We start from the raw sequence: 20,738 nt of genomic DNA, 5'->3' as shown, positions 1-20,738 counted from the left end.
GATAATTTGTCGATAGGGAAGCAAATGAGCAGCACGTTGCAGTTGCACTTTATTATACTCAATTTTAATGAGCTACAAAACTGCAACAAATTTTTTTTTCTAAAGGTTCTGATTAAACAATTTGAAAATTTGGTGAAAATTTGCGGAATCAATTGTCATAGTTTTTGCACAAAGTCGGAAATTTTGATTTATATGGTTTTTGTTAGGAAAAGGGCCTTACTTAAAAATAATAATAAATATTAAATAAACAAAGGAAAATAGCCGAACCTTGCTAAAATTTAGAATCCTAATTTTTATTTTGATTACTGTATATGTTCCTCGATTCGACGCACAGGCATTCAGATTAAAAAATAATAACTCTTTATGGAGAAAGTTACGATCATGTTCCAACATCATTTAAAACTGGTTCATAGACATGCTATTTTAATGAGATTTGAAGGCGTCGAAATACCGAACCCGAATACGGGACAAGTACGGGGCATTAAAATAAACATTTGGCGTCCCCTATAAAATAAATTAATTGCCAGGACAATTGGTCAAAAAAGAGGACTGTCAAGTATAATAAAGGCGAAAATTCTAAAAAATACTGAAGGAATTTTAACTTGGACCGTTGATAGCTGATGAACATACATGAATATATGTATATAGACATATGTATGGATGATATAATAGCTCTGATCGTTTTTCGTGTAAAATCCTGTAAATTGTCAAACAGCAAAATCACTCTCTGAAGTGGGAGTAAAAAGTTAGAAACAGCAAAAAGTACGGGAACAAAAAAAAACATCGGTTAAAATCTTGTAACTTCATTCTCTTCACAATTCTTTTTTCTGAATCTTCCTGCAAGTTCGTGTAAAAATATGGAAGTCCATTGAGTACTGGATCATGGCTAATACAAGATTGCACAAAGAGAAGACGAGAGTAAGAAGAAATGCCTAACAAATGAATTTAGCTTTCCATTTTGCAAACAAAAGATGGTATTTCAGATGTATTCATGACTTTAACGTAAACCTAACGACAGATGCAGCAGAACCACAGATTATATTCCTAAAAGAAAAACTAAATTTGTGAATGTGTACAAATAGAAATGCTCAAACTAAAAGCTCAAAAAGAGTAATTGATGCGGTGTATCCAAGATATTTTAACACCCTTGAGTCACAAGTAGGTATATGCGAATATTTTATCAATCATACCGATAATTTCATGTATTAAAAGAATTAAAAATGAAACTGAATAAAAAATAAATAAATCAGCAAACTGAATAAAATTAAGTGAAATTAATGTTCAATTTCCAACCCAACCTACATGTGTATGTATGTAACTGAATCGCCTAATAATAGGTTTATATTTGAAAAGATTTTCCTATTTTCGAGCTTAACACCCCATTCTGTAATTATAAAAAGAGATTAGCCATACAAAATTATAATTATAAAATAATATCAGATTAAACCGATAACTTTTTGGTGTCCAACCTAGTTTATCGGTTATACTTGCAAAGAAGAGGAGGAATGTGAAATGTAAAAGTAAACAAAAATTGACGCTAGCAAGGAAAAAAGGTTTGTAAAGGTGTTTTTAATAAAATATTAAGTTAAAATATTTTTAAATAGCATAATATGTGTAGCAGAAAAAAGTGAGCACGGTGGCACAGAGAAGAAGCTTAACTTTTCGTCGAGTGGTGAGAATAACAAGCAGAACTAATTTGACACCTAACGAACTTTGATTGAGATTATATTTATATTTAAACGTACTTTTATGCTTTGCCGTACGCATATGTTTACACATCAAATTTCATGAGTACCTAGGTACTCACGCCTTTTTTTTAACACACTTATCTTAGCTCAATTGTATGTAAAAATGTCGAGCTTTTAATTAGATTTCAAAGAAAGATTTTGAGTATGCTGTTTGTAGCCCATTTAATTTAAGTATAAGAAAAAACAAGTTTAACGTATCTGGGACTTACGGTTGATTTTTTGAAATATTTTTTGTAATTTTTGCCATTTTTAATTTTGAAATTCTGACAGCTAATGTTAAACGTAAAAAAGACCAATTATATGATTATTTCTTCAGCAAATAAAACTAGATTAGGGCGACACGATTTACATGTTAGGGATGAAAAAATTACAGAGGTTACTACAATTAAATATCTTGGTGATTTAATTGATAATAAATTAAAATTCCATGATAACATTGATTATACCGTCAACAAAGCGTCGAAGAAAATTGGATTTATGAAAAGGACATGTAAACATCTAAGTAGAAGATATAAAATTATGGTTTACAGATCAATTATTGAGCCACATTTTATATACTGCCCCACTATCCTGTTTATAACACCTAAGACGTATATAGAGAGGCTGCAAAATAGAGCTATGAAGCACATACTTAACGCCCGATACGATACCAGCATTTCATCAATGCTGAACAATTTAAACTGGTTAAATGTGAAACAACTAATCTTTTCCCATACAATGAACTTTATTTATAATTTAAAGAATGGGACCCTTCCGACATACTTGAGTGATAACTTTAGGTACAGCAGTGACACTCACACCTATGAAACTAGAGTCAGGGATAACTTTAAACTTCCATTTTGCCAGACGGAAAATCAAAAGAGAGATTTGTACTATAAAGGTTTCAAAATGTTTAATGAACTGCCCGTAGATATGAGAAGCTGCAATAGCTTACAAAAATTCAAAAGTTTATTATACGAGCGTTGCAAAAAATACATATAAGATTGCCATTGGGCCTCCCCATTCTAACAAGATACTAGCATATGAGAGACGTTACGAGCATGGATGGGAAACCCGGCCTTTCCGACCATGCCAAACAGCTCGTTCGCAGTACGGAGCGGAAACTAGAGCTTTCCACCCATTTCACGGCAAAATAATTATGAAAAGAACATGGATCGAAAACTCGGCCTTTCCGACCATGGTAAACGCCTTTATTGACTAGGCGTTTCCGCCTGCTGAACCTAAAGATAGACTGGATACCAGGCCTCGCCAGCTATCCAACCCAAGGCTATAATATACGTATAATAATTAATTAATTGTACAATAAATTAATATGTATAAATGTATAAAGTATGTATTTGAAAATAAGTAAAAATTAGTAAAGAAAATATGAAAAATGTTAATGTATAGTATTATTATGGTATTATATATTAGTGTTATTATAGTATTAAATGGCAAAAATGGCAAATGACAAAGTCGGGCATTAAAAAATAATTGTGTCATTACATTAAAAAAATAGTCATTAAGTTCATTTCCATATGGCATTTTTTTAAATGGCATACATTTTTTGTCATTTCAATGCCTAGTGGAAATTCGGCATTAGTAGACGAGCAATCAATTAAATTAAATCAGTTAATAAAGTAATTTACAAGATTTTTTATAGGTCTTAAAGACTGTCAATAAATAAATAAATAAATAAATTAGTGACCCGGAAAACCCCATAGTACGAAAATTCGAATCATTTCTTCAAAGCACTTTTGAATTTCGGCCGCACTGTGCAGCGCATAAATGCACTCCTTGAACACTTCGAAGGCGGTATATCGGAAGGAATCGATTACAACCCAGATTAATTTTCTATAAGCATGACCGCTTTGTAATTAGCGTCCTTTACATGCTTGTTTTGTTTGTAATCGGAGAGTATGATGTGACCAAATACTTTTTGGGCGTTCATTACAATACGTATTCGTTTCTAAATTGGGTCAGCGGTGTTTTAATCAATTATTTGTATGAATTACGCGATGCATGTTGTGGACGGACCCCATTTAGCAGTGCGCCGCTGGGCAACTTATGTAAGTGGTTAAGAGAAGCGGACGTAATCCAAATCCCTTGCACCGTGCAGGAGAGCTTTGCAAATAAGCGCAATTTTCAAGGCATTATATGTAATGGAATTTGATATTTATAAACTAAGTATTTGTTACTTGAAATATTTCCATGTAATTCTTCAATAAATAAATTAATAAGTGTTTATTACACAGGCCGACAAAATAAGACCGATCTCCTTACCCAGAAACGAGACTATAGTTTACCGAAGGTTTTCGGTGCGCTGAATTCAAATCTGGCCACAGAATTGCTCTATCACATCAGAATTTTGAGATATTCTAACCTATACGTGCAAAAATCACGGTTTTTGGGCACATTTGAGCTCCTGTAACTCGATGAAAAAATTTTTTTCAGAAAGATCATCTCGTTATTTAAAAGTACTACTCCTCCCCTCCAAAATTCATTTTAAAGCTTTAAAAAATCTTTTTTTGTCACCGAGAAGTCGTCTGTTGAATTTACTGAGTTTAGTTTTCTGCGGCTATGCACGAAATACAGATCCATCGGATTGACATCAACACACTTTAATTTTGTGAACTTAAGTCTAGATAACAAAATTAATTTTTCTAACATCACTTCACTTTTAGGGTGTCTAATGGGGGAGTGAAGTGAATCTATAACCTATCTGCCCGTCAAGGCTTCGTGGCCCCTGTTATCGCTAACGAGGCTCTGTCGACCTGTGCGCGGCGGTATATCCTCGCGCATGGCTGAGCTTCCGTGGTTGGACTGGACTCGGACTGCTTCGCAGCCCCGCATAACGATTTCTCTAGAAGCTGCAGGGATGAGGAGGAGTTAGAATCCGTCCAGCACTTCCTTTGCGAGTGTCCAGCACTACGAGGAAAACGCCTTAAGTTTCATGGGGACCATTTCTTCGAGTATCTGGATATCTTGGGGAAAGATCCTCTGGAAGGACTGCTGGGATTCGCCAGAAAATCAAAATGGTTCGAAGATATGTAGGGATAGGCTTGGGGTAACCCCCATGGGTATCACAATGGACTTTCGCAGCCTCCGAGTGAACTCTTTGAAGAGCTACCAGTTTAACCTAACCCAACCTAGGGTGTGAATCAATTCCCAGATGACTTAATGTCAATTGACATAAACTTACTTTTGGACTTTGTGCTAATATTATTGACATCAATTTCGGTACAAAAGTGAATTTATGTCAACTGACACAAATTCCAATGACATTATTGCAGGTCACCGACCTTACCACTTCTTTAATGGAATAAATATCCTACTAATAATATTGTTAATTACTACGTAGTTCAAACCTTTTTCGAACGTATTATCCCATGTTTCCGGATCAATCATTATCAGTAATTTCTGTACATCTTCATCTGTTAGTACACCAACTAATAGTAAACGATCTGTAAGCTTAATAAGAGGACTGTAAAGAACAGATAAATATTTTAATACTTTTAGCTTAAAATTCTCGGATTCCAAGTACTTACAGAAATAAGTTTTCGTTAGTCCACCCAATAGGATCTCGATTGTGCACCTGATTTACTTCAACCGCTTCCTTTAATGCCTCCATTACGAATTCCCTTACTATTTCCAGCGGAAATTTCGGAGAGTAAAGCTGATCGATGTTGGGTATCGGTTCACTGGAAACACTTGGTAAACTAGATGTTTGGATACATACAGGGGATCTTCATAATCGGTTTATGCGAATGTGGTTATGTAAGTTTTTTATTGTATGTAATTCATGTTGCGCGTGAGGGGAAAGAGGAATGCGAGTTTACGCATTGATTCATTTATACATATGTATGGATGTATACATGTGCAAGAGATCGTTGTGCATAGGTACATGAAAAAAGGAGAAAATACAATATATTTTTTGTCTGAGGGAAATGTTACGTATACTACTATAACTAAAGATTATGAGCTATGTATCCATAGCTTGTCACTTATTCGCTAAAAGACTGTACCAACTCGAAAATGGAAAATTTGGAAGATTGTGGAGAATTACTCGTTATATCATGTTTCATTGTGTGTAGTTTCTGCGTGAGAAGAAAAAAATTATCTCCATTATCTGTACTTTATAAGTAAATTGAAAAAATTAAATGCGACTCCCGAAAATTTCCATTTTTGAGCTTTGCGAATCTTGCAGTAAATGAGAGGTATGTACTATGTATGAAGTGGACCCAGCTCTACAAAAACATGAATCGACCTGATATGTAATACTTTGTAACTAATATTGGAGTACACGCAATGATTCCTGCATTATAATACTTTAGCTGAATTCGACGGTATGCATGTCTTATTTTTTATTTTGGTCTGACTAATAAACAAACATAAACTCGCTCCATTGTATCTGCGTACATTCTGTAATTTTTTTTTATATTTTTTTACCAAAATATGAATATATGAATCAAAGTTTTAAACTGTATACAAAATTAAAGAAAATTTAACGAATTTTCATCAACACTTTAAACTTTTCTTGTTCTTCTTCTTTATTGGCGCTGTAACCGCCTAAGCGATTTTGGCCGAGTCCAAAACAACACGCCAGTCATTTCTCTTTTGTGCTAACTGACGCCAATTGGAAATGCCAAGTGAAGCCAAGTCCTTCTCCACCTGGTCTTTCCAACGCAGAGGAGGCCTTCCTCTTCCTCTGTTACCAGCATCGCGGCTCGCGTTGAATACTTTCAGAGCAGGAGCGTTTCTGTCCATTCGAACGATATGACCAAGCCAGGGGAGCTGCTGAATTTTAATTCATTGCACTATGTCTATATCGTTGTAAAGCTCATACAGCTCATCGTTAAATCGTCTGCGGTATTCACCATCGCCACCGCGCAAAAGTCCGTAAATCTTTCGCAGAATATTTCTCTCGAAAACTCCAAGAGCCGCTTCATCAGATGTTTTCATGTCCATGCCTCCGCGCCATACACCTGCACAGGCATAATAAGTGGCTTATAGAGTGTGATCTTTGTACGACGAGAGATGACTTTACTTCTCAATTGCCTACTCAGTCCAAAGTAGCACTTGTTGGTAAGAGTGATTCTCCGTTGGATATCAAGGCTGACATTATTATTAGTATTAATGCTGGTTCCCAAATAAACGAAGGCGTCTACTTTTACAAACTTGTAGCTGTCAACAGTGACGTGGGTGCCAAAACGCGTATGCTCTGACTGTTTGTGTGATGACAGAATATATTTCGTTTTGTCCTCGTTCACCAGCAGAGCCGAGAAGGCAGAGCAGACGTAGCCCGTAGCCGGTAGGTTTTTACCGATAATATCGATGTCGTCGGCATAGGCCATCAATTATACGCTCTTGTAAAGTATTGTGCCTGGGCGGTTCAGTTCTTCGGCTCTTATTATCTTCTCCAACATCAGATTAAAGAAATCACACGAGAGGAAGTCACCTTGTCTGAAACCTGGTTTGGTATCAAATGGCTCGGAGAGGTCCTTCCCTATTCTGACGGAGCTGGTGGTATTGCTCAACGTCATTTTACACAGTCGTATTAGTTTCGAGGAGATACCAAATTCAGACATCGCGGCATAAAGACAAGTTGTCTTCGTGTTGTCGAAAGCGGCTTTGAAATCGACAAATAGATGGTGTGTGTCGATCCTATTCTCGCTGGTCTTTTCCAAGATTTGGCGTATTGTGAATACCTGATCTATGCTGGATTTGCCAGGCCTAAAGCCACACTGATAAGGTCCAATCAGTTCGTTGACAGTGGGCTTCAGTCTATCGTACAATACACTCGATAAGACCTTATAACCTATGCTTAGAAGGCTGATTCCGCGGTAGTTGGCGCGAATGGCGGGATCGCCTTACTTGTGGATTGGGAAGAGCACACTTAAATTCCAGTCGTCGGGCAAGCGTTCATCTGACCATATTCTGCATAAGAGTTGATGCATGCACCTACCTTATCAACTCCTCGCCACCGTTTAAACTTTTCACTCTTATTAAAAAGAAAAAATTCTGGGGGCCAATTCTGTTTTTATGAACCTGTTAAGTGAAAATGTAAACTTCAATTTCGTAGAAAATTTAGTTTGTTCAATTTATCATTTCAATATAGCTTTTTAAGCGATTCTCGAAACACAATCTTAATTTTAAGTAAAGTGAGGAAAAATGTTTTCACTTCACCTTTTCACGAACAGGAATTGGCCTATTCAATTTTAGTACGATGTAAAAATTTGAAGTAGCTATGCAGTTTTATAGGCCATTTAGTTTTAGTATACCAGTGTACAAATTTACAGTAGCTAAGAAATTCCGTTGATTTTTAGTGTTTTTTTTTTTGCTGATGGCTCTAAGCATTTTTCTCCACACATAAAATTTGTACATTCTTATACTAAAATTGAATAGGCTATAAAAGTGCATGCAAGTTTTTTTTTATCTAAGTAAAAAGTTTAAAATTTTGATGAAAATTCGTAAAATATTTTTTTAATTTTATATACAGTAAGAAAAATTTTGATTTATATGGTTTTCTTTGTAGCATGTACCAGCATGGAAAACATTGAGGTTATTCACGCTTGCCTGGTTATCAGGTTTTGTCGTTGATACCCTGATGACCAGGCACGTGTGAGCAATCTTATTGTGAATATTAAAAAAAAAAACAAGGGTGTACGCAGATATAATGGTGTGAGCGTATGTATACTATGTAAAATATAGCGTTACGTTACTCTCGTATGACAAAATGTAAAAAAAAAAATGTAAAAAGTAAAAGCTGTAAAAAGGATTAAAATTTGCACAGCAATTAAATGTCCCCTTATTCAGTAAAAAAATTACAACTGTTGGTAGTAGCGATTTAAAGACATTAGTAAACATACGCTCTGGCGTGACGTTAAAAAAAAGCAGAAGGGGATTTTGACTTGGGTTACAAAATTGCAAAACTTTGCGAATTTGGCAAGACTATTTGTGGAAAAGTTTTTATAGTAATATTGGAAATGTTTAAGGCTAATTTTCCAGGTTTTCAAATGTAGAAATCTTTTCTACTTTATGTTTAATCAGTTCAATTATCTGACGTGGCATTACCTAACATTACGTTACTAAAATTTTGATTGAAAAAGTTTTGTTAATATTGTTTTTTAACTGGAAGAAAACATGCATTTTATGTCGAACGTACTTTTTATTTTGACACCAGTGCCACCAGCGGTTCTATATTTTGAAATCTGTAGTGGTATTCACCAAAGTGTGCAAATGGCCCGGCAGTCTGATAAAAGAGCAGATCAGCTCGAGCAACGACTGTTGTCAATATCTGCTCTTTTGCCAGAGTGGCAGGCCACTAGCTCAATTTGGTGAATACCACTAATGTCTTATTACGTTTCAACTAAACATGCCAAATGTGAAGCAAATCAGAGCATAAATACGGGTTTTAAAAATATCTCGACCCTGGCGCCACCTAACGAGACCCATTTTTGGCAAAAATGTTTCTGCTTACATAACCAATATATATTGAGTAAAGCTTTCAAGTGGGCCCCGAATTTACCAAGGTTAACATTTTTCAATTATATTCAGGCAGCGCCGAGTTTTGTAGTCGAAAAGTACACTGCCTAAATTTTGTTGAAAAATTCCAAATAGTTTTTTTTTAATCAACAATTGAAAATTTTTATTTTTCTTTGAAAGTAAGGCTGCGTTTTTCCAATCTCATTGAAGTGGAAATTAACTTTGATTTAATTTTTTGTTTAATTCTCATTTAAATTATTTTCAGTTTCAATAAGCTCTTTATTTAAGTGATTAAAAAGTGGTTGTAAAACAGACTTGGCCAGCGAAGGCTTTCATTTGTACTGAGAGCTTTTAAAGCTTTGACAGGCTGTGTTATAAAAGCAGGGCTGGTATACAAGTAAGCAGCAGATACACAAAATTGAGGTGTGTGTATATTGATCAGCTGATTAAACGTGTAACGTCTCTGAGTGTGGTTATTCTGATTAAAATTTTATTTAAGTGAAGAGCATAGGTCACTTAAATCAAAATTGAAAACAAACTAAAACTGATTGATGAAACCGAAAATTAAAGTAATTTTCACCTAAATGAATTTGGTGAAACGCAGCCTAAGTGTCCGAATGAAACTTTTTTTTTGGTGCAGATTTAAGAAACATTAAACTATACAATGAAATTACACCGTGCGACAGTCAATTTCGCACACGAAAAAATCAATATATTCACAAAACTGGGGGCCAAATATAGTAAAACTGCGTTTTTAGTTTTCCTCTCTGACGTCAGGATTTTTTTAAAAGGACTTTGAAATTTTTAGAAAATGATTGAATAAACAAATTATTCAAAAGATGCGGTGCATTGTAGAATAACAATATGGGTATCTATTAAAAATAAAAATTCTGTAGAATAGAAAAAAAATTATTTTTGGATGCACCACAACGAATAAGTATTGAAAATGTCTTTTTAAAAATTTATCCTTGAATATCCTTGGAAATTTCCAAAATTTATTTTTGAAAAAAATTTATGTTAAGGACTAATATGTTAACTACAACATCCTCGAATTTCGTCTTTCTAACTTTACTAGTTTTAGATAAAAAAAATTTCACTTCTCTTTATAAGATATTGATAGTTACAATATACATAAATGAATATACTGGAATCATTATTATGAAACCATGTATGCGCTCTAAAAGAACAAACTGACCGTATGATATACCTACGGTTTAAATACTTTAATTGGGCGTAGCCAGCCTTTCATCTAGGTGGCAGGAGTTTATATAGAGGGAAACCATGTTTTTAATTATATTTATTTGTGTATATAAAACGAGGTTTTTGGGTTTCAGAAAGTATAAGTTTTTTGGTAGCCTTTACAACGAGCAATTTTTTAAAAATCGGTTAATAATTTTTTTGTTTAAAGTGAGTTTCTATATAAAAAAAAGGCATTTCTTACTTTCAAGTGTTTTTCTCAAATTTTTCTAAAAAAAGTATACAAATATGCAGACCAGAAGAAAGGCGGTTCAATCGCCTTTACAACGATACTAAATTCTTACAAATCGGTTAGTAGATTCTTTGTTATTTTTTTATATTTTTTTTAAATTCTTTTAAGTGTTTTTTCTGAAATTTTTATATACAAAGTATACAAATACGCATATCAGAAGAAAAAATTTGATTGCTTTAACGACACATTTTTAAAAAATTGGTTATTATTTTCTTTTTTAATATTTTTTTTTATAAAAAAAGGTATTTTTCCTTTGTAATGTTTTTTTTTTTTTAAATTTTCACATACAAGTTATACAAATATGCATATCAGAAGAGAAGAAGGTGATCTAATCACGTTTACAACGATACCAATTTTTTAAAAATGAGTTCAAAATTGTTTGAAAAATAAGGTTTTTAATTTTTCGAAGACCCGACCTTTGCCCCCTTATAGCACCTGTAATATAAGTTTGCAAAAAAAGTTATAAACCATTTAAATAAGAGCAAAATGTAGTCTACGACTGTATTTTCAGTTTTTTAGTTAGTTACATATAATAAAAAAAATATTTTTTTACCAAAGATCCTATTTCGAAATTCGAAAGCCCATATCTCGATTTTGGACGCTAACTTCGAAAAACTGATAAATTACTTTTTTACCTATGACTCAATCTCTTAAAAAAAAATAGGTTTGATCCAGTACCCAGCGGAGTGCTGTACAGCGTAATGATTTTAGTCTCTTCATTTATGTATATTGTAACTATCAATATCTTATAAAGAGAAGTGTGAATTTTTTCTTATCTAAATATAATACAGTTAGAAGGACGAAATTCGACGTAGTTTACATATTAGTCCTTAACATATATTTTTTTCTAAAATAAATATTGGAAATTTCCAAGGATATTCAAGGATAAAGTTTTAAAAGGACATTTTCGAAATTAATTCGTCCTGGTGCAACAAAAAGGGATTTTTTTTTTAATTCTACAGAATTTTTCCTTTCAACTTATACCCATATTGTTTCTACATAGCGCGCCAAATCTTTTAAATAATTTTTTTATTCAATCATATCCTGGAAATTTCAAAGTCTTTTTAAAAAAGCCCTGACGTCAGAGAGAAAAATGAAAAACGTAGTTGTACTAAATTTGGATCCTAGTTTTGTGAATATATTGATTTTTTTTGTGTGTTTTAAAAATTTTTGGTTTTTGTCGCACGATGTTACTTTCGTTATAAAAATATGTTTTTTTTTGCTTTCCAATTTTTTTTTGAACCATAGAACATTTAAACAATTTCTGCGCCTCGTGGACGTAAATATTTAACAACAACTTGTGTAATAAGAATTTCTGCATTTATCTATGGAAAAATGCGTAGATTTCGATATAGTTTGGTCAGAATGAATTTTTATTTGCCAGCATGCGCGCCCGACTCTCGCGGCTGGATCGCACGCAATACGCGTTGACTTCATGCACAAGAAAGAAATGCAATGTTTCAATCGTTCCACTTTTATTTCTCATGCTCGAATTTCGCATGCCCGCGGGAGTCGGGCGCGCACGCTAGCAAATAAAAATCCATTCCGACCAAACTATATCGAAATGCACGCATTTTTTTCATAGATAAATACAGAAATGTTTATTACATCAGTTGTTTTTAACTAATTTCGTCCACGAGGCGCAGAAATTGTTTAAATGTTAAATTGTTCATAAAAAAATTACTGAAAAGCAAAAAACCAAAATATTTTTGTAACGAAAATAATTTCATTGTACAGTTTAATGTTTCTTGAATCTGCACCAAACAATTTTTTTTAATCGGACACTTACATTCAAAGAAAAATAAAAACTTCGAAAACACTGCAAAAATTTTCAATTGTTTATTTAAAAAAAAACTATTTGAAATGGTGCAACAAAAGTTACACAGTGTACTTTTCGACTACAGAACTCGACGCTGCCTGAATATTATTGAAAAATATTAGTCTTGGTAAATTCGGCTCCCACTTGAGGAAGCCTTACCCATTATAACTAGTACGAAAGTCTAAGTTCGGGCGGAGCCGAACATTAAATACCCGGCGCAAATATTAAATATATGTTTTTCACCTTTTCGAAAGCTACCGCTACATGGTAAGCCGGGGTGTATCAATTGAGTAAATTAGCGTCCTTAAATTTCGAAATATTGAAGTTTCAATCATTTCTGAAATTTACCGTTATATCAAAAGCCGTCATTTTAGTCTGATTTCAATAGTTGTGAACGTTTTGCTTTTATGTGGCAAGCACAATAACCATACCGAGTTTAGTACAATTTGCCAGAACGGTTACCGAGATACATATATGTGATCATAAGTGGGCGGTACCACGCCCATTTTCCAAAATTTTATCAAAAACTTACTTCTTGCATAAACTGTCAAAAATATTTAATCACCCTAATCGAAGAACTTTTGAAACGATTACCTAGTCAATTAAGTACTTTTAAAAAAGCTTTGATTTTGTCACCAGAAAAGTGTGTGAACCACAAGAGGGCGAGTTTCAGGGACCTGCCAATTCACTATTTGACTTTGAGGGAAAGAAAAGCAGCGGAAACTGAATATTTAAATCTTTTAACTTTCCCATGGAATAACTTTTCTCAGAACCATTCCATCCGCCTCCAAAGAACTTTCGATAATTGCTTACGGAGTGAAAACCGCAAGAGGCAATAAAATGTTTGGAAATATATATAAGTAAATTCATATTATTATCCTTGCCGCACTCACATGCTTTGTTGAGCGAGTTTTTTCCGTAATGAATTCAACAAAAACTAAGATTCGAGATAGGATGAGGTTGGAAAGCCTTAATTCAATAGTTCGAATAAAGTGTTATATGAAGGCTAATAGTTTCTGCTGCAAAACATTTCCAATATCAAACAGTATGTTATCAAGGTTGAATAGCTCAATATATGACAACAACAGAAATGTAAATTTTTCAGACACTTTAGGCGATTTTGAAGAAATTGTGGAAAAAGCTGATCTCGCGTTATTATAGGTTTTATTTAACTTTTAGCGCCGAGCTCTTAAAAGCGGATTGTGCGATTAATCAATTTATATGAGTTATAAAAAATTTAATAATTGCGCAGTCGTATAGCAAAATGTGTTCAAACAAATATTTTTAAAAAGTATGCATATTTTTAAAGAAAATTGTTTGTACATCACTATTATATAAGTGATTTGTGTTATTTATTATTACTAGCCTGCGCATTTTTATGCAGAAAACGGAGCCTAAAAATATGTACCACTTAACTGTAAACAAAATGAGTAGAAATTTATAAACATTGTTTATTGTTATGTGGCACATATTTCTAGGCTCTGTATTTTGCATAAAAATCCGCATTCTAATTTTACCCTCTGAAGGGATTATATTCGTTTTTGGTTTTAAAAACTATATTATAAAAAGATCTAATTTTTAAAATAAAAGAATTTTATTAAAAAAAAATTGCGATTTTTGGCGTTTTTTTTCAGAAATTGCGCTTTTTATTTAAACAATCTGGACACCCTGTACCCGAGCGCACTTGTGTGCAAGGGTATTATATACTTTGTTCACATAACGGTTGTTTGTAACAGGCAAAACGAATCGAGATAGATATAGACAAATGTATACATAAATGGTCAGAATGAAACGAGAAATCGATTAAGCGGTGACTCGAGTAAAAATTCAGATATCTTGACGTAACTTGGTGTGTGCACTTCTTTTGAGGAGGCATGGTATTGAAAATGTGCAAAATTGGACAATAACCACGCCTACCTCCCATATAACGGTAAATTTCAGAAATACGAAAACGGCGATATTTTAGTAGCTACTGAAGATTATTCACTTAAAATTGATATTTACAATAATTTTTAGACGAAAAATAAGAATATTATAAATTTTTGGAAAATGGGCGTGGACACGCCGCTGCACCACTTTCTTCCAAACTGGGCACAGTTGTAGGCCTTGGTACAGCATACCAAATGTCCGAAAATTTTGAAAATCGGACAATAACCACGCCCACATACCATATAAAGGTAATTTAGAGAAATACGAAATACTCGATAAATCAGTAAATATTAAAGCTAATTTATTCGAAATTAATGCCTGCAACAATTCTTTACCATGAAATGCATTTTTGGAAAAATTTTGGAAAATGGGCGTGGCACCGCCCCCCTATCATCAGATATATGTATCTTGGTAACCGTCGTTCCAATTTGTACCAAACTCGGCATGGTTATTGTGCTATCCACACAAAAGCATAACGTTGAAAACTATTGAAATCGGACTAAAATTACGGCCGCTTTTCATATAAAGGTAAATTTAGAAATGCTTGAAACTTCAATATTTCGAAATTTAAGGACGCTAAATTACTCAAAATTGATACTAAAACAATCCCTTGAAATGCAATAACAGTGTTTGGAATTTTGGAAAATGGGCGTGATATCGCCCACATATGATTATATAAGTTTATCTCATTATGTCTAACTGAACATTGTATCGAAGATGTTTAAAATAGAGGTAAAAGCACCCCGGCTTACAATGTAGTGGTAGTTTTCGGAAAGGTGGAAAACATATATTTCATACTTGCGCCGGGTATTTAATGTCCGCCCGAACTTAGACTTTCTTACTTGTTTTTTCGCTGAAATCGCCCATATGTATATTTGTAGGCCGTGGCAAACAATACGGAAGTTTTGTTTCTTTCGGTACCATATGCAAATTTCGCTGTCGGTTCAAAAAATAATTGTGGAAAAATTTTGGCACTCTACCTTCATTATTCGGTTAGCGTTTGCAAAGACAAGAATTTTTGATGAATACAATTGTTTTCTGGTACTTTTTTAACAAAAGTTTAGTATTCTGTTCATAGCCGTGAAATTTTTCCAGCAACACATTGTTTTCACATGAAATTTTGACACATCAAAAAGTAAGATATAATATATCTTATTTTATTATATTTCCTGTTTTCTATATTATGTAAAGTTGAGAGAATGAAGTCAAATATTGTTTTCTGTCAATTACGATGTTTGATTTCACTGTAAAAAAATGGAACTAAACAATTATCCAGGGTGCTCGCGCATCTCACTTAATTCAATAGGAAAATTAGATATGTGCAACATCAATGCGGTTCTACACAGAGAAAAGATTGGCTAATATAATAGAGTATGGTTTTACTGATTAAGAAAATATATATTACAACAATAAGGAATCGTCTCTATCTTCGTCCACGAATAATTCAATACGATGGTCAAATACATTTTTCTTAGAAGTCATACTTTTTCCGTGCAGTTTACTTAGTTCATAAATTTCCTTAACTTTTTAGCAAAAAAAGGGGATTTAATGCTAAAACAGAAGCTGGAAATTGAACATAAGCTAGGCACACACGGTGGGGTGCAATAAGGCCATACGCAATAAAGCCATATGGCAATAAAGCCATATTTTTAGGCAATAAAGCCATAAAAATAAATATATGTACTTAGGTAAGTTTTAATTTTGCGAGTGCATAACCTGGCGGGTGCACATTTGCTGGCTCCCCGCACCGCGCCGCGTGTGAAGGGCGGAGCGCGGGGGCCGGCTGGACGCGAAGGAGAGTAATTGCATGTTTAAGGTGATGTTGTAGTTCAAGGCGGTTTAGTAGTTTTGTTGCGAACTTTTTCCATTGTTCAAATAAAAGAAACGTACAAATTTGAAAGCGAAATAAAGCCATATGGCTTAATTACCAATTGTAATTGGAAATAAAGCCATATCGAATTTATGGCCTTATTACCAAAAAAATATGGCTTTATTTCCAATATGGCTTTATTGCGTATGGCCTTATTGCACCCCACCGGCACACACATACCTTTTCGATCTGGTCACAATATGTTAGTGTTTGGTCCAGCTTCTCCTCCGATGCGTGGCGTGCGCCTCGATTTTGTTACACAAAGGGGAGGGACCTACTGTTTTATGCCCACTCCGAACTAGAAGTTTTCACCGACAGGCTTTGCGGCGGCGGCGTGTACAACTTCAAAAAGAATCGGCGGCGGCGGCGACGCCGGCGCGTCTGGAAACGCCAGCGCTAGTGCCCATAAGGTAGATTCCAAAGAGCCATGAGGCTTCTAATCTTACCATGTCATCAGATTATAATTCTATTAAATTCATTCATTGAATTCAAATGTTGAGTGACTGCTGCTAATAGATGGGCGAACAGAAGAATGTCTATATATACGGTGACCATAAATATATTTTGAAAATGCAGGACAATTTTTCAAAAAATTTACCTAGATATAATTGCATAGTATAAAAATAACAAAAATATACTACATATATACATTCCTCGTCAATTGGATAGCGCACCCTTTTTTTTGATTTTCTATCATACAAACTATGCTTGACAAAATTTTTATATGGAAGAAAATGCGCGGCACCGTCAACAAAAAAATTGTCGCCCTTATGTTTATTTGTATTTTTTTTTTTTAAATTATTAAATTGGATGTAGACGTAGAATATGCTATATTTTTATAAAAACTTAATGAATAATAAACAAACAAAATGAAACTGTACCTACTAAGTGTTAACAGGATGCGCTATTCAAATAACGAAGAGTGTATATTTCTTAATTATTAATCCAATTTTAAACTTTAAACATAAATCAGATTTGCTTCATTGGTATTAATCTTTTAGTAATGAATGTTTACAAAATTATATTAAGGCATATAACATACTACTTTACACGAAATATGAACATCTGTAAAGCAATTTTTTTAGGCAAACTTTTGGTCGTTGAACACGAAAAAAATACCCATGGTTTCAAGGAAGTGTTTTCGAGATTTGTTCGAAAACGTATTTTTAGTACTTTTTCAGTTATTCCTCAAATCTCATGAAACGACCAACAGTTCGAAAGTTATTGATGGGCTCTTTGCAAAAATATATATTTTTTGTGCAGATTGTGTTCCGTAACATCTACATTTCTCATCAGATTTTCATTTACTGTAAAAAGAAAATGATGGAAATTTCAATTTTTCGATTTTGGTCGCTTAAAAGACTAACAATTTTCATCTAAATCGGCAAAGTAATATGAGTAGTCCACTTGCAAAGTGCTCTATGTAAAATTTTTTAGATTTTTAGTTTTTGGTGGTTAACGTAGCAGTATTTAAAGTAGTTTCATGTCCACTAACAATACAGTGCAAAATCATTATATATTCTGAAAAAATAGCATCAAATGTTAGCTACTCTTGCGAAAGTCGCTATAATACTTACTGTATGTATATATATACTTTCAAAAGTCGCTATAATATTTATTGTACGTATTTATACAAGTTTAAAAGTCTCCATCTTCTGATGAACTTGGAAAACTGCAAGAAAACGAGGTAGTTTCGGTGCCTAGTGGAAGACGTCTCAAAAAAGAAGCAGACCTACCTTCATGGAAGAGAGAACGCGAAAAGCTTAAAAAAGCTGGCTATATAAAACTTACTGTTTCAAAACTCCCTATATTTAATTTCTACCACACTGCGATTTTGATTTTTAATGTTATTAGATAAATAAGATCCAAATTTTCAGATAATAAAAAGAAATATACAATTTGGATGTTACTTGTTGTTGTAGACGTTTTTTCTTAATTTATGGCTTATGATTATAAAATCACATAACGCTGTTTGCAAGAGGACTACTCATATATTTTTGTAAGAGGACTGCAGGTCGCTTATGTTGATCGGATAATTTTTTTATGAGATATTGACGAATAGGTTCGAAATGTACCAAAAACACGTTTTTCGAAAAAATTACGAAAACGCTTGTCTGAAGGAAAATTGGCTTGGAAAATACTTTTTTTCTTAAGCGATTACCACAAAATTTGTAGAACAGTGTTATCGATATATTTGATGCTGGTCTTCAATTTCTCGTCATCCAATGTCCATAACCGTACAATATTTAGAACGCATTGACTAGTTGAACCTTCGAAACCAGGAAAAGTTAATTTTAAAATATCGAAGAAAATGCGGGACAAAGGCAGGACACTTGGAAAAAATCAGTACATTTTGGGGGTTTTTTGTTTTGAAAAAGTACGCAGGACAGACCTTCAAATAACAGTACGGTCTTGCAAAAAACTGAACGGATGGTCACCGTATCTATATAGTATATACATACATTAGGTTTCCCATCGAAAATGCTTTTTTTGAAAATTTAAAGACCCTAGCCCTTAATTTTATTCGTTTTTATGAGAAATATTATTGCCTATATTTATAGATTTTTTAAAGGCCATTTAGAGGTCACGGCCTGTCGATTTAGGTCAGAAAATACGATTTTCTAGATTCATGATATTTTGAATGACTATTTTTGCTTGAATTTAAGAATTTTTTAAATTTTGACCACCGATCATTTCCACAATTTGAAAATATGTAGTACTAAACGATTTTCGATGGGCATCCTAATATACATACATCTCTATGTACTCTACAAATCCGTATGTTCTATTTCAATTTAAAGAAATAAAAAAAATTAAAGGTTAAGTTATTGGGGTAATTATGTCGCTATCAATAATTTTTTGCAATAAGCTTATCAACCGTTATGTTTAATTACGGAGTTCTTACGATTTTTTGCGGGTTATATATTGAAAATAAGGTTGGCCTACTTTTTTCCAAAAGTTTAACCCATCAACTCCCACCAGAACGGGCCTTTTTGACCCACCCACCCCCAAAAATGGCTTATAAATGGTTAAAATTTCCACTAATATATTAAGCGCCAAATTTTTCTAAGAAGAACAGATATAATGCAAAATAATAGTAATTTTTACCAAAAAGGGGGACTTTAACTCTGTGTAGAAAATATTGCGATGCGCGGAAGCGGGGTTTGCCCATCACTTAGGAATACTAACGTAATTTTCACACAGCCACCTAGTTCTTGTATACGTGTGTGGGACCCCAGAATAAAGTAACTTACAAATGTGAAAATTAGCAAAAAAGTGTTTGCTTTTTAATAAAATTCTGTTTAAAATATTTAAAAAAACACACACAGGAAAATCCACTAGTCTTTGTTTTATCTCCAATAATTTAAGACTTAGATGCAATAACGGCGCTTCTGTTAAAACTGCTTTCTGAGATATTGGCGTTAAAGTTTTTGATGTGTTATAACTTTCTTGTTGATGTAGTATATAAAAAAGTAGTATTGTTGTAGTATTGAAAAAAAATTTTCTACTGCGGAAAAAATCGTCAGATTACCAGTGTTCGACCCTAAGTTAACTGTAATAAACGCTTTCGATCGAAAAACGTGTTACCTATGTTTTTTCTGAGATACGCTTTTTTTGAAATGTTCAGTGGCCCAAAATATGCAAAAAAACTCTTTTTAAAAATGTAATTTTTATTTCCTAAAATAGTGTTTTTATACCAGTAGTATTTATGTAGTTCCTTCAAACGATGTATTTCAATGTGCATACAACATGAAAATTTTGTACAAAATTCCTTAGGCACCGAACGCCGCCGCCGCGCCGATATTTTCGTGACTCGGCGGCGGCGCGTGAGAAATGACAAAAAACGGCGGCGGCGGTGGCGTGGCTCGGAGACGTATACCTCTACTCTGAACGGCGATTGTATTTTTATGAGAAGCTGTTTTTCATGGCAGAAATACATTTGTTTATTTTAGTTTTTGGTGTTGGTCGGAAACTAGGCTTGAACACAGGTCCTGCAATCGTATTTTTTTCGTATACCGTTATGTACAAAAATTTGTTCACTTACTAAAATATTTATCAAACTATTAAAAATTAGGCATTCTCTTGCAGTGTTCGAACCAGTCATATGATAATAAGTAATCATCCGCAATCTTCTTGTACGAGAAATAAATTTTTACGATCGGTTTGGGTAAGGTTTAACCCCTAACCCCCTCTGTGTTCGCCGCTATTGAATTTTTGCCTTTTCTAACTTTCAATTGTAAAGGGCAAGGAAGAGTCCCTTATTTATGATAATATGAAAGTTTTAAATGTTCCTTATTTAAATTTGGAGCCACTTGTATCAACTGACGTCAACGCACGTTTAGTATATTCAAGGCTTTTCTTTGCGAAAGTCGAATAAAAATATTGCCAGAAAACTTCGAAATGCATCGTGTGGTTCAA

General features: G+C 33.7%; 1 protein-coding gene across 1 annotated transcript in view; it reads right to left on the bottom strand.

The window, feature by feature from the left end:
- LOC118742255 (ryanodine receptor) overlaps window positions 1-20,738 on the bottom strand; it is a gene marked incomplete at its 3' end in the record, with an annotated part of 525,243 nt that overhangs the window by 143,035 nt on the left and 361,470 nt on the right. Inside the window, 2 exon segments of the mRNA XM_036474193.1 lie at window positions 5,096-5,211; window positions 5,276-5,473. Of these exon segments, the coding sequence (XP_036330086.1) occupies window positions 5,096-5,211; window positions 5,276-5,473 (314 nt within the window).

This window comes from Rhagoletis pomonella, unplaced genomic scaffold (genome assembly GCF_013731165.1).
Source record: "Rhagoletis pomonella isolate Grant_MI unplaced genomic scaffold, Rhpom_1.0 Rhpom_scaffold_00007, whole genome shotgun sequence".
Lineage (NCBI taxonomy): Eukaryota > Metazoa > Arthropoda > Insecta > Diptera > Tephritidae > Rhagoletis > Rhagoletis pomonella.
Note: the sequence above shows the minus strand (reverse complement) of the source record. Positions and strands in the feature narration are given on the sequence as shown.